The 27,978-nt window shown below is 45.5% G+C and overlaps 1 protein-coding gene across 2 annotated transcripts in view; it reads right to left on the bottom strand.

Annotated features, from left to right (window-relative positions):
- DDX41 (DEAD-box helicase 41) overlaps window positions 1-17,978 on the bottom strand; it is a 30,891-nt gene extending 12,913 nt beyond the window's left edge. The window contains exons 1-11 of one of the 2 annotated variants that reach the window (XM_030212380.1): window positions 17,879-17,978; window positions 17,669-17,791; window positions 14,931-15,090; window positions 4,004-4,078; window positions 3,345-3,405; window positions 2,659-2,795; window positions 2,400-2,472; window positions 2,144-2,297; window positions 1,910-2,046; window positions 1,562-1,724; window positions 835-966 (exon numbers count right to left, since the gene is read on the bottom strand). In XM_030212380.1, the coding sequence (XP_030068240.1) occupies window positions 835-966; window positions 1,562-1,724; window positions 1,910-2,046; window positions 2,144-2,297; window positions 2,400-2,472; window positions 2,659-2,795; window positions 3,345-3,405; window positions 4,004-4,078; window positions 14,931-15,090; window positions 17,669-17,791; window positions 17,879-17,896 (1,233 nt within the window). In that variant the 5' untranslated portion in view covers window positions 17,897-17,978. Of the gene's footprint in view, window positions 1-834; window positions 967-1,561; window positions 1,725-1,909; window positions 2,047-2,143; window positions 2,298-2,399; window positions 2,473-2,658; window positions 2,796-3,344; window positions 3,406-4,003; window positions 4,079-14,930; window positions 15,091-17,668; window positions 17,792-17,878 lie in introns of those variants that run through there. The other variant, XM_030212381.1, reaches the window with a different exon arrangement.
- Between the last annotated feature and the right edge of the window lie 10,000 nt (window positions 17,979-27,978).

Below are 27,978 nucleotides of genomic sequence, written 5' to 3'. Positions count from 1 at the left end.
AGCCGGCCCTGAGAACATCATAATCAAAAAGAAGAGTAAACTTGGAATCCCTGCGTCCTAATCATCTAATGCCTACTGCAAATCACCACAGGCTTCGTCAAAAAGATAGGTCTTCAGTGCTGTTTTACATTTGGGAAGGCAAGGTTCCCTACACAGGTTCCAGAACAGAGGGACAGCAAAAAAGTGGGGGGTGGTAACTTCAAACGGCCTTTACCATTTGCTGTTTTTACTATCCAGGATAAATTCATGCCCTTCCATTTTTCTAACAGCAATCAGTAATTATTCTAAAATATAATCTCCATGTTTGCAGAAACTCAGTTTCAGGCCACTCTTAAGCGGGACGTACAAATCAGTTACGCTGAAGCCCCTCCTGCTTTATGTAGAAATAGCATGAACTTTATTCAAACACACGTGGCCCTCATTGTGACCAATCACAAACAATATCTTCTATGAACCTGAAGCTGCCGATTTGTTTTTCTACTATAGTTTGAAAAATAATTGACACAAACTTGAAAGGTTAAGTTACTGTAAGAACCAAATCCACTAAGAAAAAAACTTCATGACTGAGCCGCAAGCACTGAACTTTGTTCAGCAAAGCCAAAGCTGACAACAAGCTGAGGCAAGAGCAATGAAAAAGAAAAGTTTGAAAAATATGTCACAAAGCCTAAGTAAAAAACAAGAAAACTCAGCTCAAAAGCACCAAAGCAAAAAAGAGTGAAAAATGTGATCCAGCTCTGGGAAGTCCTGAGTTCAACACAGAGTGCAGCTCGTTGCACGTTTGATGTTCAAGAAACCAGAGCTAGTCCCTGTGGTGTGGAGTCTAGCATGTCTCACCTGTATAACATCCAGGCTGGCGGCACCAGCACGCCCCACATTGATGGTAATGGGCTTTACCAGAGCACTCTTTGCAAAATTCTGGATCTTCTTGGGCATGGTGGCACTGAAGAGCAGTGTCTGCCGTTGACCCTGAATATCACAAAATGAAGAGGAGGACGACTTGTTGTTTTTATTTTATGTAATATTATGAAAGTTTATTTCTGGGAGCTACTCTAAGTCAAAACACAGGAACAGAATGAAAAAAAGGAAGAACTCCAATCCAGCTGCTGGTTAATTCTTAGCATCCCAACATGGTCTAAACATACTAACTCTCTAGTAATGATTGCTAGTTTGATTCTAACATCTGAAAAAAAACAGTTGGGTGTGTCTGGCAAACTGTAAATTCTGTAATTAACAAAGTCCTAGCCAAAGCACAGAAACCGACACAGAGATAATGGGGTCTGTCTTGCAGGATTCACAGGGGACCAGATGTTACTGGTCATTTAGATCATTACAGAGCCCTGTGATTAGAACAATGTCTGCTCTTCCACCCAGGATGGTAAAGTGCAAAGGAGAAAAAAAATAAATAAATAAAAAATCCTGCAGGTGGTCACACTCTGTGGGCAGGCAATAAGGAAGGTGGTACTTGTTGGTGGGATAGGACTGAATGAACCTTTCCCTCGTAATTTACTGTGCTACTATGAAAGCAAAAGCAGCAGATCTAAAACTGGGAGAGGAGACCTACCTTAAAGTAAGAGAAGATGGTACGAATGTCTTCCTCGAAGCCCATGTCAATCATGCGATCAGCCTCATCTAGTGCCAGGTAGCGGCAAATGTCCAGACTCACCATTTTCTTCTGCAGTAAGTCCATGAGCCGGCCTGGTGTTGCCACCATCATATGAACACCACTGCAGACAGCATGGAAAAAGAGGCTAAGAGGAGACCAGCAAGCAAGGTAGATCCTACGTCTGCATTCACCACAAAAGGGGGAACCTTTGCCAGAGACAAGCAGCTGTAAAACTCGTGTCAGGCTCACATATGTATCTGATGGAGTTCCTCATGTTGCGAAAGAGAAGAGGAAAGCTGAACTTACTGTTTAATAGTTTCCATTTGCTCCCTGACGGACATGCCCCCGATACAGAGGGCGCAGCGCAGCTGGGGCAGGCCGTCCTCCTGCAGGAGTCTGCAGTAATATTCCATGATTCCATGTGTTTGACGGGCTAGTTCCCGCTGCAGGCAGTAAAACAGAACAGCAACACACAGTCTTCAGATACCACTCAACTTGATTTATAGCTCTATTCTGTACCCTCCTCATGCCAATACTCACCGAAGGGCAAATGATCAAGCCATAGGGCCCCTCCCTCTTGGTGAAAGGTAACCTCTTCTCCTGCTCCAAACAAAACATGATAACTGGAAGTGTGAACACCAAAGTCTTCCCAGAGCCGGTGAATGCAATGCCAATCATATCCCTACCAGACAAGCTGCAAACACAGAAGTGCTGATAGTTCAGACCCTCTCAGTACATGGTGCTAGCAAAAGAATGTCAGAATAAGGGGGAAGAGGACAGCGTCTATTAGACTCACATAACTGGAATGCCCTGAATCTGGATGGGAGTTGGCTGCAGGATGCCTTTCTTCTTTAATCCACGTAAAATAGCTGAGACAAGAACAGGAAAGAACATGAAGGGATGGTCCAGGAAGGGAGAACGCTACTATCTTCTCAGTCACAAAGTCAAAGAATGGACATGATGTGCAGCAATGCTCCCCCTAGCCCCCATATGACCCCACCCAGAGAGGGAGGGGAAACAGCAGAGGGCAAGATTAAACAAGAGAAAATAGATACCTGCAGGGAATTTCATCTCTTTAAAGCATTTGATGGGGGCAGGAATCCCTTCTCCTTCCACTAGGATGTGATATTTTCTTCGTACACGATCATGCCGGGCCTCAGACATGTGCAGAATGTGTCGAGGTGGCTTCCAGCTATACCAAAACAGCAACATTAAACAGAACCATTGAATTAGGGAGGAAACTTTCACTCTTTCTGATCACTTATCTCAGGATACAATCATAGTTGCTAGTAGGATCCTGGATAAGTACAAAAAATAATCCACCCCACCAAGCCCCATTTTAAACCTAAGCTGACTACTTCATTTCCACACACTAATCAGTCTCAGAGTATATCAACCCATGTCCCCCCCACCCCCAGCACTGTATCACCTCCAAACCCACAAGACATCCCCTCAAATCTATAGTATGTTCACTAAACCCACAATCACTTATTTATTTGCCCTGTGTTCAATATAGTGCTCACTGCACCACAGAACATCTATGGAAAGCAAGACACACAGACTAGCAGAATGAAAACCAAAGAGAAGAGAGGTAAGAGAAAGGTTACAGTTCACGGACGGAGGGCAGGTCATGCAGATGCAGGTTCAATAGCTAGATGGTTTTCACCAGTTTCTTAACATTTCTGGTTAAGAAGGTAAGAACATTCAGCGTATCCACAAAAGGCCTTGGAGAACAGTGTACCTGGTTTTAATGGGCTCATCGTAAGTAATGCCTTTTGCCATTTCCTTCACGGACATTAAAGCTGAAGAGGAAGATTGGAGATGTTACAGTTGCCTCTATGAATGAACAGTTTCTACATAGCTTGGAATGTAAAGCTTAATGCAACCAAATGCAAAGAAAATGACAGAAAATAGATCACTATTTTCCGTTACAGAAAGCAAACCCTCCACACAAGTACCTCAGGGGAAGAGGATGTCTGCATGCTGAGTTCCATCTCTGTCACACAAGTTAGAGTGGAAACAGAGGCAGTTTTACTTCAATTCCATTACAGAATATTACTACAATGAGCAGTGTGTTGAATAAAAAAGACAGCTCTCTTGAAAGGAAGATCACAGACTTGGTCTGCCAGGTCATTAAAAAATCTTTCTAATGTTGGATAAAAATGACAACAGATAAAGATCAAAATTGGTTGATCCAGTCTGTCCAATTGAGATTCTTCAACTTCTCTCATCTCACAACCCTTTGCCTGCCTTAGGGCTCCATATCTGACCCAAGCAGGCCTAAAACTTGTTACAGTGCTGGTCTTCACTGCCTGAACTCTGATTCTTACAACCCTAACAAGCATGACTGAGAAAACAAGAAGGTGAGGGACAGCAGAATGGTGCAGAGTTCTCACTGACCTCGGCCTTCTGCTACACTCTCCAGTATCTTCTCCTCTTCCTTTAATTGCTTCTCTTTGGCAGACTCCTTGCGAGCTGTACATAAAAGAAAGACAACAGAACTGGTCTTGGGGAAAGCTGGCTACAATAAGACACACAAAAATATGTGCATTCAAGTGAATTAACACCCTGCGCAAAGGAACAGACACTTCATTCCACACTGAAATGTAGAGCAATAAGAAAACTTATTGGGACCTTCTTTATTTTTCATATATGGACACTATTTCTGAGTGTGGAAGTCATTGCTGTAGGAATTGTGTTAATGTGCAAGTATTAACTGATGACTTCAGCTTTTTTCATTAGCAGCATTTTGCCTTAAAGTTCTGATGGTCCATTATTTTATGAGGAGGTGATTTAGGGGAGAATTAAAGCAGCGTTATGGCCTTAACGTACATTATAGGAATTAGCGTGCACTAAATGCTCATAGGTATAGAATGGGCTTCTAACAATCAGCGTGTGCTACTTCTGTTAATGCTGCTTGATGAATTCTCCCCTTATTCTCTTTCATTATTGAACCCTTTGTCCTCCTCAGGCATTGGGTTATTTGCAGTAAGAAAGGCAGAGAAAGTAGACAGAAGACATTTCAATGTAAAACATTCAGATACTTTGAAATAAGCTTAGAAAACTATTACTGCCTTACTTTTTTTGAAGTCAGACACTGGTAAGAAAGATTTAAGATGTTTCACCAGATGCAGTTTTCCTACTAATTTTGCTAATCTGTTTCTCCATAGTTAACCTGAACTTCAAAATTATCAACACTGTATCTGGTACTGGTATAATTGTAACAAAATGCCATTAACATGGGGTTTTATTATACCCATAAGAAAATGTGTGTCAAGACTTAACATCGACAAATTTGCCTGCACTGAACATGTTATATAACATAACAATAATGGGACAATTCTTCAAATACTAAATAGGTCTTTTTACTAAAGATTAGCTCATTTAATTAGCAGCAGGGCCCACAAGAATAAAATGGGCCTGTGGCAGATAACATGTGCAAACTTTTAGTAAAAGACCCCCTAGGAAATGACATTTGAAAAAGGGACCCATGTGGTCTCAAAACCTCACCACAGTACCTTTATGTTGATTCTTTAAAAAATCTTACAGCTGATTAAGGGTCAAGGGCCAATTCTGGTACTAAATCTGCACTACACTAAAGAAAATGAAAAACCCTAAAATGTACGGGCTGAAAGATCCCTCAAGATTTAGCCACAAGTTTCAAAGAAAGCGCTGCTGCTTTAATCCAAACAATTTCCCTGTATGTTCAGGTGACATAGAGGCATATTTTCAAAGCACTTAGCCTTCCAAAGTTCCATAGGTTTCTATGGAACTTTAGAAGGCTAAGTGCTTTGAAAATATGCCTCATAGTCTAAGCTTGTTTTGCACTTACCTAATGACAAGCATAATCTAAAAAAAATACATCAAGATCAATTAAAAGGATTGCCTGCAATCTGTTGGTTAAGCTGCATATCTACATGTTTAAATATCTTCTGTATTTAGTTTTATTTACTTTTCCAATATACCCAAGGTGTACGTTACTAAAAGTGATCGTAGAGAAACACCGAAAAGCCACCCCATCATCTCCACCCAAAACTGTTAGCTTTGAGAAAGGATACAGTTTATTGCAGAGAATCACATATTACAATGGAGCAAAACAGCTAAATATTGTCTGTTTCTAAGAAGCAAAACCTTCCACAAGTAAACAAATGTAACATAGTAGATGGCGGCAGAAAAAGACCTGCACGGTCCATCCAGTCTGCCCAACACGATAAACTCATATGTGCTACTTTTTGTGTATACCTTACCTTGATTTGTATCTGCCATTTTCAGGGCACAGACCGTAGAAGTCTGCCCAGCACTAGCCCCGCCTCCAAACCACCAGCCCCGCCTCCCACCACTGGCTCTGCCACCCAATCTCGGTTTACAGATATGTCTCATTATTATTCATCTAAGCTGGATATGCCCCCTAAAATTTTACAACTGGCTACTTTATTTCAATCAAAAATTCAGATGGTAAGATCTACATTTTCAAATCAGTTAATGGAGCTTAATATAAGTATTGCTGGTAGTGATGTACAGGGCACCCCTAGTGACAGATTATGGGTTGATTTTTCTCCTATCAACTGGAAGACCTTTAATCCCTTATTTTTAAGGTATTCTAAATCACATTGTCAGCTAGACATTCGTCCAACTTATCTAATGTCAGTCACTCCTATTAAATTTAGATTGCTAGTTTTGGAGTGGATGCAATCTTTCTAATGGTCTTTTTCCAGAAATTTTAGGAGGTATTATTGTTACTCCTATACTGAATAACCTGAAGGATCCATACCATTGTTTGTTAAGATTTTGGAAGGTTTAGTTTGTGTTCAGTTAAACAAAATTTTATGGCACCATAACATTCTACACTAATCTCAGTCAGGTTTTCGAGCAGGCTATAGCACGGAAACAGTGTTCGGTTCTTTTTTTGGTCAAGGCCAGGTCTTTGCTTTGAAATAAACTATAAAGCTTTGATTTTAAAGTTTGACCTCTCAAGTGCCTTTGACTTGGTGGACTATGAGGTTATGTTGTTGGAACTGGACAAAATAGATTTAAGTGGCAGAGTGCTTAGTTGGTGTAGAGGTTTTCTTCTCTTAAGATCTTATAGAGTTAAACAAAAAAATCAGATTATTCTAACTCTTGGAGTAACCCCTGTGGGGTTCTGCAGGCGTCTCCACTGTCACCAATATTGTTTAATAACTTTTTACATAGCCTAGGTTCACTTTTAGAATCTCAGGGATTCCTGTGCTATATCTATTCTGACGATATTACTGTCATGATCCCTGTTTATCAGACTATAAGTCAGGCTACTCTGTTAGTTGAGAATTTTTTAGATCTTATCTCATCTTGGATGTTGAATTACAAACTTGAGTTAAATTCAGAGAAGACTAAATTCTTGCTATTATCCAATAACCCTGATCCTTTACTAAACTATATTTAGGTCAAGCAAACTAAATACACTTTTCTTCCTCAGTAATCAAAATTTTAGGGGTCTATGTAGAAAGTACTCTCTGTCTTGATTTTCATATCAGTACTGTAGTTAAAGGATCGTTTTTCTTATTAAGAAAACTGAGACGGGTGAGACGGGTGAGATGCTTTTTTAAAATTGACAAATGCAGACTTCTAGTCCAATCGCCGATATTGTCGAAGCTAGATTACTGTATTTTGATTTTTCTGGGGAATGCAAAACATAAATTAAGAAAGTTTCAGACAATACAGAACACAGCGATGCATTAAATTTTTTATTTAAAAAAAAAATCTGACAAGATCTCAGGGTATTTTGTAAAATTCCACTGGTTTGCAGATAGAGGTCAGAGTTTTGTTCAAGTTTGCTTGTTTTTTTATTTAAGATTTTAGATGAGAACTGAAAGTTAACCAACATATAAGTTGGAATAGTTCCATCTTCACTTAGATCCAGAAGAACCATAAACAATTCTCTTTTTAGCTTTCCTTCAGCCAAAGGTTGTAGGAGATTGAAAATTCATGAACTATTGTTGGCTTATAAAGCCCCTAAATTTTGGCAAGAATTTTCACTATGTTTTATTTTAAGGAATCTTAAAACTTATCTTCTCAATATATTTTGTCTAATAATTACAGTTGTTTGTTTTTTTAATTATTTGAGTGTTGTAATTCCTGGGAGATTGTCCTGGTTTCTTAGCAGATAATGGGGCTCATTTTCAAAGCACTTAGCCTTCCAAAGTTCCATAGGTTTCTATGGAACTTTGGAAGGCTAAGTGTTTTGAAAATATACCTCATTGTGAACTGCTTAGAACTGTGCGGTTATAGCAATATACAAATACCACTGTTATGATAAGAGTGGAAGATGCCAAACAGTTTCAAACGTGATCAATAAAAGCTGCTTATTGTCCAAATATATAATGGTGCTGACAAAATTGAACCCAACACGGATCGTATTCGGTACCCAAGCCTTCATCAGAGGTTCTTAACAAATAAATTAAAACACATAAAAAATAATTAGAAATCAATATAATGATGAAAATATGCAAACATGCAACATACCAAAGATACATAAAATAAAATCAAGAAAATTAAAAAAAATCAATTCTGTGAATGAAGAATATCTTAATCAAAGAAGGACAATGTACAATTTCTAATGTAAAAAATGTACAATTCAAATATCTTTATACTTACATTCATGATAGCCCATGGGAAAATTAGGTTCTTACCGTGATAATTTTCTTTCCTTTAGTCATAGCAGATGCAGCCATTACAGATGGGTTGTGTCCATCAACCAGCAGAGGGAGATAGAGAGCACACTTTTTTCAGTGCCTCATACCAGCTTGCTCCACTGCCTCTCTTCAGTATTTGAAGCTTCCAAAGCAGTATGGCAAACCGCAATGGGAATAACATAAGCTTTCCTCACAGCGAACGATGGCCCTACAACAAAGGGCATTAACTCAGAATGGAGGGAATGAAACATCCTCCCGGAGGGCATAAACTCATCCTCCACTGAGACATAACTGGAGGGAATAAACTCATCCTCCCGGAGGGAATAAACTCATCCTCCAAAACATGAAACTGGAGGGAATTAAGTCATCTTCCTTTAATTGAACAAGAATCCTGAAGACTGTTTTCCGACTTTCTCCCAAGGACGGAATCTCCAGGAAACACGAACAGAACCTAAAATAGATTTACAGCAGATAGCATCAGACAGGGAGGGATCATGGCTGCATCTGCTATGACTAAAGGAAAGAAAATTATCACGGTAAGAACCTAATTTTCCCTTCCTTGTCATCAAGCAGATGCAGCCATTACAGACGGGATGTATCAAAGCAATCCCTAGATAGGGTGGGAACAAGCCACACCACGCGCCAGCACTTGCGCTCCAAAATGTGCGTCCCTCCTGGCAGCCACATCCAGCCTGTAATGTCGGGCAAAAGAGAGCTTAGAAGCCCATGTTGCTGCACTACAAATCTCTTGAAGAGAGAGTGCTCCAGTTTTAGCCCAAGAAGAGGAAATTCCTCTAGTGGAATGCGCCTTAAAGGCATCAGGCGGAGGCTGGCCAGCAAGCAAATAAGCTGAAAAGATAGATTCTTTAAGCCAGCGGGCAATAGTGGCTTTAGATGCTGGAGACCCTCTGCGAGGACCTGATAGCAAAACAAACAGATGAGTTAGTAACTCGCAGATACTGCAGCAGAGTCCTGCGCACGTCCAACAGGTGCAATTGCCTAAAAGATTCTGGAAACTCCTCCTCGACAAAGGAGGGCAAGAAAATAGGTTGGTTTAGGTGAAACGCTGAAACCACCTTAGGCAAGAAGGAAGGCACGGTCCGAACCGTGACCCCGGACTCTGAAAACTGCAGAAAAGGGTCTCTACAGGACAGCGCCTGGAGCTCTGACACCAGTCTCGCCGAAGTAATGGCCACTAACAAGACGGCCTTTAGTGTCAAATCTTTCTCCGAAGCACGCCGAAGCGGTTCAAAGGGAGCACCCTGAAGGGCCTTCAGCACTAGCCCCAGGTTCCAAGCTGGACAAGGTGCACGCACGGGAGGACGGAGCCGAAGCACCTCTCTAAGAAACCGTGCCACATCCGGATGAGCAGCTAAAGACATGCCTTCAACCTTGCCACGCAAGGAGGCTAATGCTGCCACCTGCACCCGCAGGGAATTATAGGCCAAGCCTTTTTGTACACCATCCTGCAAAAAGTCCAGAATTGGCGAGACAGGAGCCCGCAGGGGTGTGATCTCTCTGGAAGCACACCAGACTTCAAACTGGTGCCAAATCCTGGCATAAGCCACGGAAGTGGAATGCTTGCGGGCTTGCAGGAGAGTGGTAATTACTTTATTGGAATAGCCTCTGCCTCTCAATTGCGCCCTCTCAATCGCCAGGCCATAAGACCAAATCGGCCGGCGTCCTCCATGGTCACCGGACCCTGTGACAACAGGTTGGGAACCAGAGGTAACTGAAGGGGATCCTCTACGAGCATCTGTCGGAGGTCCGCATACCAAGGCCTCCTGGGCCAATCCGGGGTGATGAGAACCACTTCTCCTGGATGCAGCCGAATCCACAGGAGCACTCGCCCTATCAAGGGTCACGGAGGGAACACATACAGTAGGCCTGGAGGCCAGGGTTGAGCCAAGGCATCCAACCCTGCCGCGCGAGGATCTCTCCGTCTGCTGAAGAAGCACGGGACTTTGGCATTGGAGCTTGCTGCCATTAGATCCATCACGGGCTTGCCCCACTTGGCACATATCTGCAGGAACACTTCGTCTGCAAGTTCCCACTCCGCTGGATCGATCTGATGCCTGCTTAGATAATCGGCTTGCACGTTGCTCTGACCTGCAATGTGAGCTGCCGACAGAAACTGTAGATGCAGCTCGGCCCAGTGGCAAATTTGTTCGGCCTGCACGGCTAGAGCTCTGCACTGAGTGCCGCCTTGTCGATTTATGTAGGCCACTACTGTCGTGTTGTCCGACATCACTCTGACAGCCAATCCTTCCAGGGTCAGTTGAAAGGCCAGAAGCGCCTGAAACACCGCTTTCAACTCTAGGCGGTTGATGGACCACTCCGACTCCTCGGGTGTCCATAGACCCTGGGCATGCTTCCCCTTGCAATGTGCGCCCCAGCCTTTCAGACTGGCATCTGTCACCACTAGGCACCAATCGGGAAGCGCCAGCGGCATTCCTCACCGCAGCATGCTGTCTGAGAGCCACCACTCCATGCTGAGTCGGGCCGCAGGGAGCCAAGAGAGTCTGCATTGATAATCCTGAGATACTGGAGACCATCTTTGGAGTACAGCATACTGTAGAGGTCTCAGGTGTGCTCTCGCCCAGGGCACCAGTTCCATGGTGGCCGTCATCGATCCAAGCAGCTGGACAATGTCCCAAGCTCGCGGGCGGGGCATCCTCAGGAGCAGACGGACCTGATTATGAAGCTTGCACCGCCTTTGCTCGGGTAGGTACACATACCCCGAGGCTGTGTCGAACCTGGCCCCCAAATATTCTACAGACTGCGAGGGGGTCAGGTGACTTTTGGCCAAATTGACGACCCAGCCCAGAGACTGAAGTACTGAGACCACTCTGGCTGTTACATGCTGACTCTCTGCAGCAGAGTTTGCTCGAATGAGCCAGTCGTCCAGGTACGGGTGAACCAGAATACCCTCCCCTCTCGCCTTAGAAAGGCAACTACTACCACCATAACCTTCGAAAAGGTGCGGGGAGCTGTGGCGAGGCCAAAAGGCAAGGCCTGGAACTGGAAATGCTTTCCCATCACCACAAACCTCAGAAACATCTGGTGCGGGGGCCAAATTGGAATGTGCAAGTAAGCTTCTTTCAGGTCCAGAGACGTGAGAAACTATCCTGGCTGTACCACCGCAATGACGGAGCGCAGGGTTTCCATGTGAAAATGCCGCACTCTCAGGGACTTGTTTAATTCTTTTAAGTCTAGAATAGGGCGAAAAGACCCTCCTTTTCGCAGCACCACAAAGTAGATGGAGTAGCGGCCGCAGCCGTGTTCGGCGGGAGGTACCGGGGACACGGCCCCTATCTGAATCAGACCTTGTAAAGTCTCCTCTACCGCCGCCCGTTTGGCGGCAGAACCGCATCGGGACTCCACAAACACGTCTCTTACAGGGGTTGTTGAATTCTATTCTGTAACCGTTTCTGATCAGGTCCAAGACCTACTGATCTGAGGAAATGTTGGCCCACTCCTCGGTAAAGAGGGAAAGACGTCCTCCGATGACAGGACTAGAGAGGGCCGGCGCACCATCATTGAGAGGGTCGCCCCTGAACTCCAGGCCTTGAGCCAGTGGAACGTTTGTCCGAGCAAAAGGAGTTCCTCTGCTGAAAACGGGCACGAGAAGTGAACCCAGCAGAACGCCCCGGGCGGTACCTTCGAGCTTCACGGAAGCGAGGTCTGTAAGAGGAGTGGACCGCCGCACCCTTAGAGGAAGGCCGAGGCCTATCTTCGGGCAAGCACTGGGGTTTAGCCTCACCCAGGCCCTTCACAATTTTCTCCAACTCCTCACCAAACAGGAGAAGGCCTTGAAAGGGCAACTTCACCAACCTTTGCTTAGAGGCCATGTCCGCCACCCAATGCCGTAGCCAAAGAAGACGGCGAGCCGCCACTGCTACTGCCATGTGTTTAGCTGAAGCTCTGACAATATCATAAAGGGCGTCAGCAAGAAAGGACAAGGCCGACTCCATCCGCGGAGCCACATCTGAAAAGGGCTCCGCTCCATCACCGGGCTGTTCCACTGCTTGTTGCAACCAAGCCAGGCAGGCTCTAGCAGCATAACAACTGCATGCAGACGCCCAAAACGTGAGACCTGCAATTTCAAATGACCGTTTAAGTGCTGATTCCAGTCTACGGTCTTGAATATCCTTCAGGGCAACACCTCCTTCAACAGGGAGGGTAGTTCTCTTTGTCACAGCTGTGAGTAGGGCATCCACTTTAGGCATAGCAAAGCGAGCCATATGCTCCTCACTCAGAGGGTATAATTGCCCCATAGCCCTGGAAACTTTCAAAGGTCCCTCGGGGTCAGCCCATTGAGCCGAAATAAGCTCTTGGATGGAGTCATGCAAAGGAAAAGCTCGAGCAGGCTTTTTGGTACTAGCCATCCTAGGATTCACAGAGGAGGCTGTGCCACTGGCAGGGTCCTCAATAGAGAGAGCCTGCAGGGCATCAGAAATAAGCGCTGGCAGCTCATCACGGTGGAAAATCCTCACCGCGGAGGGATCGTCCAGATCCTGAGTCACTTCTGCACCAGACTCTGGCTCCTCAGACCATGAAGACCTGCCAGAGTCCTCCGAATCCTCGCAGCCCGACCACGGGGGGGGGGGGGGGGGAGGGGAGGAGGTGCAGCACTCTCTGAAGGGGAATGAGCCCTTCTGCGCTTCATATTCTGCCAATTATCATGGAATAACGCCTCAGAGGGCATACCCAGGCTAGAATCCACCGGGGGGGGGGGGGGGGGGGGGGGGGGGGGGGGGCTTTAGAAGAGGCCCATGCCGGGCTTTGTGGGAGAGCTCTTTTAAGCATGTATGCTTTATGCATTAATAAGACAAAATCAGGGGAGAAAAACTCACCCTGGGCACCCGGATCTCTGCCGGGGCTAGTAGCTCCCATATCAGCCTCACTCCGAGGCCTCCCCCCTGGGCTCAGGACTCTCCGTCTCAGCGGAGGTCGCGCCATGTGGTAAATTCAAAATGGCGCCCGCTGCCAGCTCAGAGCGCAAAGAATCATCGCTCGCCATGCTCGGGCCGGCTCTAACGTTTGTACAGCACGATTTACAGAGCCCCGCTGCTGATCTGCATTTGCCACACTTGGAACAGTGCTTTACTGTCTCCGCAGCCATCGCCGAAAACGGCGGTAAAATTCAAAATCGCCCCGATCGCGGGCCCACCCCGGAGGAGTCAGAAAACACTCTTACCTCACTGGACCAAGTATCACAGCTCCGGTCCCATAGAAAAAGGCAAGGAAAAACCTCTGTTCCTTTTTTTTTTTTTTTTTTTTTAACGCTGTGAGGAAAGCAGAGGTAAATAGAACTCCGGAGGCTCAGGTGAGTGGAAAAGGCAGAGAAAGGGCGAACCTATGTGCCTGCATCCACTGTTGGTGGGGAAGGACAGGGAAAGCTAAGCAATGTGTCCACATCCACGGAGGTATGGGTAAGGCAGGGAAAGGGCGAACTTATGTGCCTTTAAAGTGAAGCTGCTATAGCCTCCAACACCCCTGCTAACAACTGGCAAAAGCACAGGAGCAACCTCCAGGCAGATTTTAGATGGAGCTCGAAGGAGCTGCAGCCACTCTGCTAGGGGAGATAGAGAATACTGAAGAGAGGCAGTGGAGCCAGGGTTGCCAGGTGGAAAATTTTTTTCCCACCCAAACCAGCCTAAATCCAGCCCAAAACCCGCCCAAACTCAAACCCCGCCCCTGAAACCCCCACCCCCGCATCATCACTCACGCCCCCGCCGTCATCAACCAGGCCCCCGCCGTCATCGGCCCCGCCTCCCCCATCATCGGCCCCGCCCAGAACGTCACTAACCCCGCCCAAAACATCACTAACCCCGCCCCTCGCGGCCGGAAAAAAACCCGCCCAAAAGACAAAAAAGAAGCCCAAAAAACCGCAACCCGCCGCAGGCAAAAATTTCCCGCGGCGGGTTGCAGAAAACCGCCCAATTGGGCGCTAAAACCACCCACCTGGCAACACTGCAAGCTGGTATGAGGCACTGAAAAAAGTGTGCTCTCTATCTCCCTCTGCTGGTTGATGGACACAACCCATCTGTAATGGCTGCATCTGCTTGATGACAAGGAAAAAACATATTTATTACTGCCTATAAAATAGTATTCTTTTTTTATTTGAATTGTATATTGCCCATCTTTTATATCTGAAATTGTACATTGCTCTTCCTTAAGATTTTGTTCATTCACAGAATTGATTTTGTATTTTCCTGATTATTTTATGTATTTTTTATTTACTTAAAAAAAAGTTGCATGTTTGATGTTTAGATGCATATTTTCAACATTATATTGATTTCTAATTATTTTTTTATGTTTTTAAAATGTATTTGTTAAGAACCTCAGATGAAGGGGTGCCAAAACACAACCTATGTTGGGTTCAATTTTGTCAGCACCATTATATGTTTAGGCAATAAACAGCTTTTATTGATCACTGGCATGCTCTCTTTCTACATGAGATGCTACTTTTTTCATGTGTTTTGCAGGTCAGTTCCCAAACTGAACAAAATAGAGAGAATTCTAACAGCATGCTGAAAACAGCAATCAGTAGACAACCCGTATCTTCTCTTTTACTTCTTCTATCCCCTACTCATATGTTCACAGTACATGCAATATAAAAACTACCAGCCCAAGAACATTTTTGATTTTTGTACCTTCTGCCTTCTCTTTCAGGTGCTGATGCTGGTCCAAGAGACTGACATTGGATCGGGGTCCCAAGGGAATATCATCATCATCTGGTCGCTGGTCACTGCCACTGTCCTTATGATCTTCCTCTGCTACCCCCTTCCTGCGCATCTGTAACAGCTTCTGCAGCTGCAGGACCAACATATTCAGTTGCCAATAACCACCTTAGACAAGTCTGTACCCCTAACTCAATCCCACAGCCAGCTTCATCAACATGGAAACACAGAAAATTACAGCAGATAAAGCCCATTCCACCCATCATACCATCTACTAATCTCTTCTACCCTTCTTCTCCGTCAGAGATCCTCTGTCCATGAAAATGACAGCAGATAAACACCATATGGCCTATCCAGTCCGCCCATCATACCATTTTGTAATCTCTATCCCTTCTTCTCCCTCAGAGATCCTCTGTATATAGAAAAAGACAAAGATGAAGCCTGGTTGCCTGGGACCCCGCCCAGAACAAGATCAAACCTGGTCCTTTATTTTCAGGTCTAGGAGACCAAGGGAAAGAAATACACACACACACCACCAATAAAAAAAATATACATATCAAAGGCCTTTGGGAGCGAGAACTGAGTGTCTTACATAATGGCAGTGAGGCCACCCAGAATTGTCCCAAAATCCCTCAGGTCCTCTGCTCTTTTATAAAGAATGCATTAAGTCATAAATTAAATGGTTACATCACAAATCATGGGACACACACTTTGAAAAAAAAAAAATGCACTGGCTAGATTATATTCAACTTCTATCAGCATTCTAAAGAGCAAAGGTCAGACAGCTGCTAGCTATTTTGATAAAGATCATTAACATTTATAGGAATACGGAACTAACATACATTTATTCCATATTACATCTGCATGCTCAGACATCTGCATATTTCTCTCTTACTCCCTATTCCCTTTCAAACATGCGTGTTCTTAGTGAACTTCCCAGCATCTGTACAAAACATTCATTACTTAAGCTTGTTCTTTATGTATTTGCCCAAGCTTGCTTGAATTCAGACGCCGAAACAAACAGTGGATCCAAAAGACTCCTCGCACAACTGGTGTTTCCTTAAACAAGGTCTTTATTTCAAATCAATAAAAACAACAACCCGACACAAATCGTGTTTCGGCCATAAAGGCCTGCGTCAGGGGTCTATTGATTTCCAATACAGAAAATGATCATGTAGATCAAATTGACTATTTCAGTTAGCAGGAAGTTAACTGTTTGTCAATTTGATCTACATGATCATTTTCTGTATTGGAAATCACATACAGGGTGCTGCTGCTGTACAACCTTCCCTGTCAAAGCTGGGTAACCAAAATGGTAATCAATAGACCCCTGACGCAGGCCTTTACGGCCGAAACACGATTCGTGTCGGGTTGTTGTTTTTATTGATTTGAAATAAAGACCTTGTTTAAGGAAACACCACTTGTGCGAGGACTCTTTTGGACAGGGCTGCCGAGAGGGGGGGAGGACAAAAGTCCCCGGGCCCGGGCCTCCGGGGGGGGGGGCCCGGCGCTGCCGCAGTCAGGCCCGCCCTTCCGTCGCTCCCACAACTAACCTTAAGCCTTACGTCGCTTCCACAACTAACCACCTTAAGCGACTTCATCTTCGCAGCAGCAGCAGGGCAGGCCACTCCTTCCTTCCGTATCCCGCCCTCGCCTGACGTAACGTCCACGAGGGTGGGGCAGGGAAGGAAGGAGAGGTCTGCCCTGCTGCTGCTTGCTGCGATGATGAAGGCGCTTTAGTTTAGATCAGGAGGCCCGGCATTGGCAGTGGGTGGAGGGGGGGGCCCGGCGACCTCGGATGGGGGGGCGCGATGCGACCTCAAGTGGGGGGGCCCGGGGGCAGCCTTGTCCCAGGCCCGGCGGCCCTGCTTTTGGATCCACTGTTTGTTTCGGCGTTCGTTTTTCCTGTGGAGAGATCACCTTCTGTGGGTGTTGGCTTTGCTTGAATTCAGATACATCCCTCCTCCGTCCCTCCCTCCTGGTAAGGTAGCCTGACAGCGGGGGGGAGGGGGGGGAGAGGTATCCGCTACTCATGAGCTTAACCGAGACTGGATAGCAGAGCCGGTAGTGGGAGGCGGGGCTGGAGGTTGGAAGGCGGGGATAGTGCTGGGCAGACTTATATGGTCTGTGCCAGAGCCAGTGGTGGGAGGCGTAGGGTTACCATATGGCTCCAGAAAAAGGAGGACGGATTGAGCCAGCCAGGTTTTACTTCCATTGCTTTCAATGGAAGTAATTGAGCTAGCCGGGTTTTACTTCCATTGCTTTCAATAGAAAGCAATGGAAGTAAAACCCGGCTGGCTCAATCCGTCCTCCTTTTTCTGGAGCCATATGGTAACCCTAGGGAGGCGGGACTGGAGGTTGGGAGGCAGGGATAGTGCTGGGCAGACTTATACGGTCTGTGCCAGAGCCGGTGGTGGGAGGCGGGGATAGTGCTGGGCAGACTTATACGGTCTGTGCCAGAGCCGGTGGTGGGACGTGGGGATAGTGCTGGGCAGACTTATACAGTCTGTGCCAGAGCTGGTGGTTGGGAAGCGGGGATAGTGCTGGAGACTTATACGGTCTGTGCCCTGAAGAGCATAGGTACAAATCAAAGTAGGGTATACACAAAAAGTAGCACACATGAGTTGTCTTGTTGGGCAGACTGGATGGTCCGTGCAGGTATTTTTCTGCCGTCGTCTACTATGTTACTATAGCCACACAAGACGCTTTACCATCTGCTGCCTGCGCTGCTGGACAGGGACGTAGGGGACATAATCATCCTCCTCCTCTTCCTCCTCCTTCTCCACCTCATCCTCTTCCTCCTTCTCCGGGTCCTGCTCTTGCACTCGTGGCCACTGCAGGAAAGAAAAGCACCAGCGGAGTTGGAGGGGGAACAAAATCCTTCGCTGACATCAGCGACTCGTCCACCCGCCGGTCCTCACCTTACGCTCGGGCTCCATCAGGCAACTTCCACTCTTCCGGCAACAACAACAACACTCTGCCTGCCTCTCTTTCGCTTCGCAGTAGTCCTGTTGCTGAGCAACGAGATTATCGCCTAACGGCAGGCACAGTGCGTAATCCAGAGCAGAAGGCTCTCTGTCGTAAAAGCGGTTGCGCGTAATACGGGAACTGCAGAGGGACGAACTTTGGAACGCGACGTGGGAATGTTATGCATTGCGTGCAGTTTCTTTAAATCTGGGCGAAAAATTGCTACAAAATGTCGCGTTAAAAAAAAAAAAAATCATTTCGTGGTGCAGTTTCCTTTGCAAATGTGCCACCGACACCGTGTAAATAAACAGCAGTGAAAAGTAACAAATAAGAGGCCCTCTCCTATCCCAAAATGTTGTCGCGTAGCAGCAGATGAAACGTGGAAGCTGGATGTGTTTTTTGACAGCATTGAACCAATGATAGAGCTGCCAAGTTACCAGTTCCAGGAGGGAGACTTTATGACCGGTCCTGTATTTCTGCCATCTTCATCATGGTGCATTATGGGATTGTAGCACATATTCCAATAGTAGAATCATAGACTACAAATACTACACTGCTTTGGGATGTAAGTTAGTCAGAAGCGGCCAAAAAGTCCCCCTACTGGAATGGGTAAAGAATAGTTACTTACCTGTAACAGGTGTTCTCCGAAGACAGCAGGCTGCATATTCTCACAAGTGGGTGACGTCACGTCGGCCCCGCAGGATTTTAAAGCAAAAGCTAAAAATCTCTTTAACGGCGTTCCGTCGCGGGAGCGATCGCACCGCGCATGTGCGCACACATCTTCCCACTCGCCGTGCGGACAAGCCCCTCAGTTAAATCCAAAAAATGAAGGAGACAACTCCAAAAGGGGAGGTGGGAGGGTTTGTGAGAATATGCAGCCTGCTGTCTTCAGAGAACACCTGTTACAGGTAAGTAACTACTCTTTCTCCGAAGACAAGCAGGCTGATATTCTCACAAGTGGGGTATCCCTAGCTTCCAGGCTTACACAACACAACAAACAGTGGTCAATTGAGTCTCGCAACGGCGAGGCCAGAATAAAAATTGACCTGAAAAGAAGAAACATCTAAATGAGTGTAGCCTGGAACAGAACAAAAATGGGCCTAGGAGGGTTGGAGTTGGATTCTAAACCCCAAATAAGTTCTGCAGCCCCGACTGCCCAAACCGACTGTCGCGTCGGCTATTCTGCTGAAGGCAGTAGTGAGATGTGAATGTGTGGACTGATGACCACGCCGCAGCTTTGCAGATCTCTTCAATAGTGACTGATCTTAGATGAGCCACCGACTCAGCTATGGCTCTAATTTTGTGAGCCGTGACATGGCCCTCTAGAGTCAGTCCAGCTTGGACAAAAACGAAGGAAATGCAATCTGCTAGCCAAGAAGCAATGGTTCGGTTTCCGACAGCAACTCCTCTCTATTGGCATTAAAAGAAATAACTGGGCGGACTGTCTGAGGGGGCTCGTCCGTTCCACGTAAAAAGTGCGCAGCTTGCTTTTGCCAGGGCTTGTAAGATGAGGGAGAAAGAATGTTGGCAAGACAATTGACTGGATCAGATGGTACTCCGATACCACCGCCAGTAAGAACTTTGGCTGCATGCGGAGAACTACTCTGTTAAGATGAAAAGTAAGGTAAGGCGCTTGAGCTACTAGAGTCTGAAGCTCACCGACCTTACGAGTTGAAGGAACAGCTATCAAGGAAAATGACCTTCCAGGTCCAATACTTCAGATGGCAGGAATCCAGTGGCCCGAATTGAGCTTTCAGCAGCTGGATGAAAATGACATTGAGACCCCAAGATATTGGAGAAGGATTGATAAGGGCTTTGACCGAAGCATAAGAGCCAATTTTCAAAATTATTGGGGGTGCTAAGCCCAACAGAAATAACCCCCCCTAGACACATACAAGGAATTCTCTCAATATTGGGGGAGAAGTAAACCTCTCATGAAGTGGACAGCTAAAGGCTGACCTTTTACACGTTGATGATAAGCACTTATTGCACGAAGATGAACACTGACAGAGTTGGTCTTGAGACCAGACTCAGACAGGTGTAGAAAGAACTCAAGCAAGGTCTGTATAAGACAAGAGGCAAGATCTAGGGCCTTGCTGTCACACCAGACGGCAAACCTCTTCCATGAAAAAGAATAACACCTCTTCGTGGAATCTTTTCTGGAAGCAAGCAAGACTCGGGAGACACTCTCTGGAAGACTCAACGAAATCCATACTCTCAACATCCAGACCGTGTGAGCCAGAGATTGGAGGATGGGATGTAGAAGTGCCCCCTCGTTCTGCGTAATGAGAGCTGGAAAACATTCCAACTCCAGAAGAAGAGGGAACCATATCTGACGCGGCTAGAAGGGACCGAACAGAATCATGGCTCCACAATCTTGCTTGAGAATCAGCAAAGTCTTTTCCACCAGAGGTATGGGAGGATACGCATACAGAAAGCCTGTCCCCCAATGAAGGAGAAAGGCATCCGATGCTAGCCTACCGTGAACCTGCAGCCTGGAACTGAGGGACTTTGTGATTGGACTAAGTGGCAAAAAGATCCACTGAGGGGGTGTCTCACTCCCGGAAGATCTTTCGAACTACAGTCACGCTCAACAACCATGACTGTAGCATTATCCTGCTCAGCCTGTCGGCCAGACTGCTGTTTACGCCAACTAGATAAGTGGCTTGGAGAAAACATACCGCTACATCTGCATGGCATCCTGACTCAGAGGGCAAGATCCAGTACCCCTTTGTTATCGAGTACATCGCAACCCGATTGTTTGGTTGAATTAGAATAATTTGGTTGGATAGCCGACCCCAGGAGGGATGCAACCTTCGTCAGCAGCTTTTGTGGCTGAGGAAGTTGGAAGGGACGCCCCAGAATCAAATTGGAGAGAATTGACCACCTCTGAAGGGAATTCCGAAAACTGGTGAACAGTTGGGTCACATCCTCCAGATACCCTGAACTTGATACCACTGGGAAGCTAGGATGCACTGAGCGGATGTCGTGTAAATGTGCCATGGGAGTTACGTGAACTGTGGAAGCCATGTGCCTAGAAGTCTCAATATTTACTGTGCTGTAATCTGTTGAGACGGGCAATCATCGTGTTAAGGGAACACATGCACTCCCAGTCCATGAAGAGACGCTGCAACAACAGCCAGGCACTAGGAAAACATTCTGTGGATGCAAACTGGGTATAAGTATCCTGTAAGACCAGAGAGCATAGCCAATCGTTTTTCTGAAGTATGGGAAGAAGGATGCCCAGGGAAAGCATCCTGAACCAAATATCTGTGTAGGCCCCATATGTCTATGATGGGACGCAACCCACAAGGAAGCACCTGGAATAGAATCTCAACCTTTCTTGCCCTGGTGGAACAGGCTCGACTGCATTGGCGCTGAGAAAGGCGGAGAGTTCCTCTGCAATTACCCACTTGTGATGGAAGCTAAAGGATTAAACTCCCAATGAGCAATGTGGAGGGTTTGATTCCAGATTGAGAAAGTATCCTAACCAGACTATTTGAAGAACCCACCGGTTGGAGGTTACAAGAAGCCACCTTTGGTGGAGAAAAGTTAGTCCTCCCCCCGACAGGCAGATTAGCCGGTACGGACATTTTTTTTTTTTTTTTAATGGTGGCTATGCTGAATTGGAGCCAGTCAAAAACCCGTCCCTGGTTTTTGCGGAGTAGCTGCAGGGGCCTGATTAGGTGCACGCCGTTGACTAGAACGAGCGTGTTGTGGCATAGCCTGAACCGGCTGTCGAGAAGCAGGAGTATACGTACGATCCCTTAAGGCACAAGGAAAACTTCTCTTCCCTTTAAAGAACTTCCGAGATGAGGAAGTGTATGCACAGAATATCTACAATTTTCTGCTGAGTCCCCTCCTCCAGGTGAGAGGCACGCAGTCATGAGAGTCTGTGCATCACTATACCCAGAGCAGAAATCTAGATGTTACATTACAAGTGTCGAAAATGCCCCTGGACAGGAACCTGCGACACACCGTTGAAAAGGTTTAGCCTGCTCCGGTGGGAATGCTCGTAAAGATCTGGCAGGACTCGATTTTGGACGCGATCATGCCAACCTGGTACGCCGTTCTCCCAAAAGAGGCTAAGGATGTATGCTCTGGCCCCGAGGGCGCCGAAGCAAGTTTTTAGAACTCCTATCTGTTCTGAGAGCAGAATCCACCACCGCAGAATCATGAGGTAACTGAGGCCTAATGAAACTGGGTTCCCCGTGGATCCGATACTGGGATTCAGTCTTCTTATATCATGTGGTAGAAGACTTAGGTGAAGATGGATAGTCCAGGACCTCGAGCATCTGGGGCCTTGGGCTGATTCACAATCTCCACTGTAATGTGTCGAGACAGATAGAAGATCTAGAGAATTCTCAGCAGAGAAAACACTATGACCTTCATGTTCATCAGATGAGCCATCATTGAATTGAGCTAACAACTCAGACAGAGCAGCTCAGATCCAAACCCGTCCGACATGGAGGCCCGGTAACCTCTACGACGGGGTCGAGAAGTTGACTCTCCAGACGACTCCAGTGAAGGAGAATCGACCCAGTAGGCTGCGAACACCAATACCAGAGGCAGCATCGGTGAAGGAGATCTAATCCCAGGTGAAAAGCTAGATGCCGCAGGAGGCGCTAGCACCAATGGCACTCGATGGTACCCATGGTACCGTGTCCATAACAGAGATGGGACCGATGGTACCGATAGTACCCATGGCACCGAGAGTACCAATGGTACACATGGTACCGATGGTACCCATGATACCCGGTACCCATGATACCTGGTACCAATGGTACCCATGGTACTGATGGTACCCATGGTACTGATGGTACCTGGTACCGATGATAGTCATGATATCTGGTATCGATGGTACCCATGGTACCCATGGTACCAATGGTAACCATGGTACTGATGGTACCTGGTACCGATGATAGTCATGATATCTGGTATCGATGGTACCCATGGTACCGATTATACCTGGTATTGATGGTACCCATGACATCTGGGACCGATGGCACCGATGGTACACACGGTACCGATGGTATCGATGATACCCATGATACCTGGTACCCATGGTACTGATGGTACCTGGTACCGATGATAGTCATGATATCTGGTATCGATGGTACCCCTGGTACCGATTATACCTGGTACTGATGATACCCATGATACCTGGTACCGATGGTACCCAAGGTACCGATGATACCTGGTACCGATGGTACCCATGATACCCGGTACCGATGGTACCCATGGTACCGATACCTGGTACCGATGGTACCCATGACATCTGGTACCGATGGTACCCATGATACCTGGTACCAATGGTACCGACGTCCGATGCCAAGATACCTCCATAACAGAGGGAGCAACGCTCTTGGCACCGACCGACGTCTGATGCCAGGATACCTCCATAAATGAGGGAGCAAAGCTCTGGGCACCGATGGTACCGACGTCCGCCGATGCGCCCGAATGACCTGCAAAGCAGGAGGCGCCGAGGCAGGTGGAGACCCACTCGATGCATCACTGTACCCAGCGTGCATCGGTCTCTATCGGACTCAAAAATTGATCTCCTTTGGGCATCCCTGGCAAGTAGCATACGTCTCGTCATTTTGAGACACTACTTGCACTTCTCAGGGAGATGATCCGGCCCAAGACACGTCCGCCGATGCACCCGAATGACCTGTAAAGCAGGAGGCGCCGAGGCAGGTGGAGACCCACTCGATGCATCACTGTACCCAGCGTGCATCGGTCTCTATCGGACTCAAAAATTGATCTCCTTTGGGCATCCCTGGCAAGTAGCATACGTCTCATCATTTTGAGACACTACTTGCACTTCTCAGGGAGATGATCCGGCCCAAGACACGTCCGCCGATGCGCCCGAATGACCTGCAAAGCAGGAGGTGCCGAGGCGGGTGGAGACTCACTTGATGCATCCGGTTGCAGCGGGTACAAGGCTTAAAGTCAGTGGTGTGCTGGAGCAGGCTCTCACAGCTCTCGAGAGCCATTTGTTAAGTTTTAAATAATTTGGGGACTTTAACAAATGGATTCTTTTACTTTGCTGGCGAGAGAGAGCCCACAGATAACAATTTACCAGCACACTCTTTTTTAATAAGAAAAAAGAAGAAAGAAACTTATAAAGAAATACCTATAAGTTTTGATTCTCATTTCAGGCACAGCCCCTTGTGACTCTGGCAATTACGTAAACTTTCCTTGCCCCAGGTACAAAAAGTACCTGTATATGTAAGCCACAATGAGCCTGCCATGATTAAAGTACAAACGAAAAAATAAAGAACACCCAAAAGGGTACTACTACTACTACGTAGCATTTCTATAAAAGGTTAAAATAAAAAAGAGATTTAACTCCGAGGACCTGAAGAAAACACGAAGCACTAACGAACTCCGTGTCTCCTCAGATGCGGAAAAAGAAGAACTGAGGGGCGTGTCCGCACGGCGAGCGGGAAGATGTGTGCGCACATGCGCGGTGCGATCACTCGCGCGACGGAACGCCGTTAAAGAGATTTTTAGATTTTGCTTTAAAATCCTCTGGGGCCGACGTGACGTCACCCACTTGTGAGAATATCAGCCTGCTTGTCTTCGGAGAACTTGGCAGCTCTGCAGTATTAGTAGTAGTAGTAGTATTGGGACTGATAGTTTTGATTTCCCTATCGTGTTCTTTAAGAAAAACAAGATGACAGGTCTATGCATGGGTCACACACCGTAGTTTGAATTGGGCACTTAAATTACATGTAAAATGTAATGTGGGCAATCCTTTGGCACAGGTAAAAGAGATTTTCTCCCGCTAAAGCCTTAGTCCTGGGAGTTCCTTGTAAATGCCTGATGGTTTTTAGTAGGGGACCACGTGAGGGAGGGATATATCTCAATTCAAGCAAGCTTGGGGCAAGTAATATAAAGAACATGGGATCTCTAAGGGAGAGCAGAGGACAGGAATAGGTAGACTGGATAGGCTGTATGGTCTTTATCTGTGTCATTTTCTATGTACAGAGGATCTCTGCAAGAGAAGAAGGGATAGCATATCCTCATTGTTAGTGCAGTGGGCCCCAACCCTCCACAGCCCCAGGCACAAAAACTAAAGTACAAGTCAACTAGAAACAGAAAATATCTGCATATAATGTGTACAGAATTATTGATTGAATTGATGTTCTTGATCCCCTTTTCAATTATTTTAATGTATATTGGAATTCACTTGTACAGTACCCCTGTATGTTTTATCTTTCCCACCTTATTAATTTTCTTATTTGTCCTGATTAGATCATAAGCTCTGTCGAGCAGGGACTGTCTCTTCATGTTCAAGTGTACGGCACTGCATATGTCTAGTAGCGCTATAGAAATAAGTAGTAGTAGTAGTAAAAACAAATAATGTGGGAAGTGTTGCTGGATTCTGAGTTGGGGGCAGCATCCAACAAAAAGATTGTGCAGTCATTGTAGACAATACATTCAAAAGTTTTAGTACCTAAACACTCTTAATCACATTTCCATTAACATTTTCTAATCATTCAAATTTTCAGTCCAGTGTTTTGCAGCTGCTGAAAAAAAAAATCAAATAGAATACTAGGAATTAGAACATAAGAATAGCCATACACTGGGTCAGACCAATAGTCCATCTATTCCGGTATCCTGCTTCCAACAGTGGCCAATCCAAGTCACAAGTACCTGGCTGGCAGAAACCTAATTAGTACCAACATTCCATGCAACCAATCCCGGGGAAGTAGTGGCTTTCCCGTGTCTATCTCTATGAGGAAAGGCTAAAGCGGCTAGGGCTCTTCAGCTTGGGGAAAAGATGGCTGAGGGGAAATATGATAGAGGTCTATAAAATAATGAGTGGAGTGGAGCGGGTAGACGTGAATCGCTTGTTTACTTTTCCAAAAATACTAGGACTAGGGGGCACGCAATGAAGCTACAAAGTAGTAAATTTAAAACGAATTGGAGAAAGTATTTCCTCACTCAACGTGTAATTAAACTCTGGAATTTGTTGCCAGAGAATGTAGTAAAAGCGGTTAGCTTAGCGGGGTTTAAAAAGGGTTGGATGGCTTCCTAAAGGAAAAGTCCATAGACCATTATTAAAATGGACTTGGGGAAAATCCACTGCTTATTTCTAGAATAACTGCCAAAACGTCTGGGCTAAACTCTGCTCTCTTCACCAATAGTCCAAACAAATACAAAATAGCAGAGAATATGAAACGAGTTAGCTTTATAGATATACTGTGTGAGGTGGAGTCTCATATAGTTAACACGGCTGTTTTCATTTCACTCCACAGTGAATCTCTGCTTGTGTATATGTTTCAATCATTGATTCTCCCCCACCTACCTCTATCTTTTTCAAATTGTGTATAATTACAACTTCATAATAACTTTCTGGTCACACAACACTTATCTGTTCATATTGGTGTTTAAGCACAAATATGAACAGATAAGTGTTGTGTGACCAGAAAGTTATTATGAAGTTGTAATTATACACAATTTGAAAAAGAGAGGTGGGGGAAGAGTCAATGATTGAAACGTATACACGAGCAGAGATTCACCGTGGAGTGAAATTAAAACAGCTGTGTTAACTATATGAGACTCCACCTCACACAGTATATCTATAAAGCTAACTCATTTCATATTCTCTGCTATTTTGTATTTGTTTGGACTATTTCTAGAATAAGCAGCATAAAATGTATTGCACTGATTTGGGATCTTGCCAGGTACTTATGACCTGGATTGGCCACTGTTGGAAACAGGATGCTGGGCATGATGGACCTTTTGTCTGTCCCAGTATGGCAATACTTATGTACTTATCTCAGTAACAGCCTATGGACTTTTCCTCTAGGAACCTGTCCAAACCTTTTTGAAACCCAGATACGTTAACCACTGTTACCACATCCTCCGGCAGTGAATTCCAGACTTAACTATTCTTTGAGTTAAAAAATATTTCCTCCTATTTGTTTTAAAAGTGTTTCCATGTAGTTTCATCAAGTGTCCTCTGAATTTTTGGAATGAGTGAAAAATCGATTAACTTCTACCCATTCTACACCACTCAGGATTTTATAGAGCTCATTCATATTCCTCTCAGCCTTTCCACTTATGGGAGGAGTTCCATCCTCTTTATCAATTTGGTGGCTCTTCTTTGAAACTTTTCTAATTCTGCTATATCTTGTTTGAGATACGGCAACCAGAATTGAACACAATACTCAAAGGTAAGGTCGCACCATGGAGCAATACAAAGGCATTATAATATTCTTGGTCTTATTTTGCATCCCTTTCCTAATAATTCCTAACATCCTGTTGCTTTTTTGGCTGCCGCCATACACTGGGAAGAAGTTTTCAAAATATTATCTACAATGAGACATATGTCTCTTTTTTTTTTTTTTTAGTGCTCACTCCTAAAGTGGACCCTAGCATCTGGTAACTATGATTCGGATTATTCTTCCTAATGTGCATCGCTTTGCATTTGTCCACATTAAATTTCATCTGCCATCTGGATGCCCACTCTTCCGGTTTCCTAAGGTCTTCTTGCAATTTTTCACAATCTAGATGTGTTTTGATAATTATGAATAGTTTTGTGTCTTCTGAAAATGTAATCACTTCACTCATCGTTGTTTTTCAGATCATTTATAAATATGTTAAATAGGACCAGTCCCAGTACAGATCCCTGCAGTACTCCACTGTTCGCCCTCCTCCTTTGAGAAAAATGGCCTTTAACCCTACCCTCTGTTTTCTGTCCAATAACCAATTCCTAATCCACAGAAGGACATTGCCTTCTATCCCATGACTTTTTAATTTTCTCAAGAGTCTCTCATGAGAAACTTTGTCAAAAGCGTTCTGAAAATCTAGATACACTACGTCAACCGGCTTACCTTTATCCAAGTTTATTTACGCTTTCAAAGAAATGAAGCAAATTGGTGAGGCAAGACTACCCTTGGCTGAACCCATTCTGATTCTGTCCCATTAATCTATGTTTGTCTATGTGTTCCAGAATTTTTTTTTTTTATAATAGTCTCCACTATTTTCCCTGGCACTGAAGTCAGGCTTACCAGTCTGTAATTTCTCAGATCACCCCTGG

This window comes from Microcaecilia unicolor, chromosome 8, assembly GCF_901765095.1.
Source record: "Microcaecilia unicolor chromosome 8, aMicUni1.1, whole genome shotgun sequence".
Classification (NCBI taxonomy): Eukaryota; Metazoa; Chordata; class Amphibia; order Gymnophiona; family Siphonopidae; genus Microcaecilia; species Microcaecilia unicolor.
The sequence above is the reverse complement of the archived record's forward strand: the minus strand, read 5'-3'. Positions and strand labels throughout refer to the sequence as shown.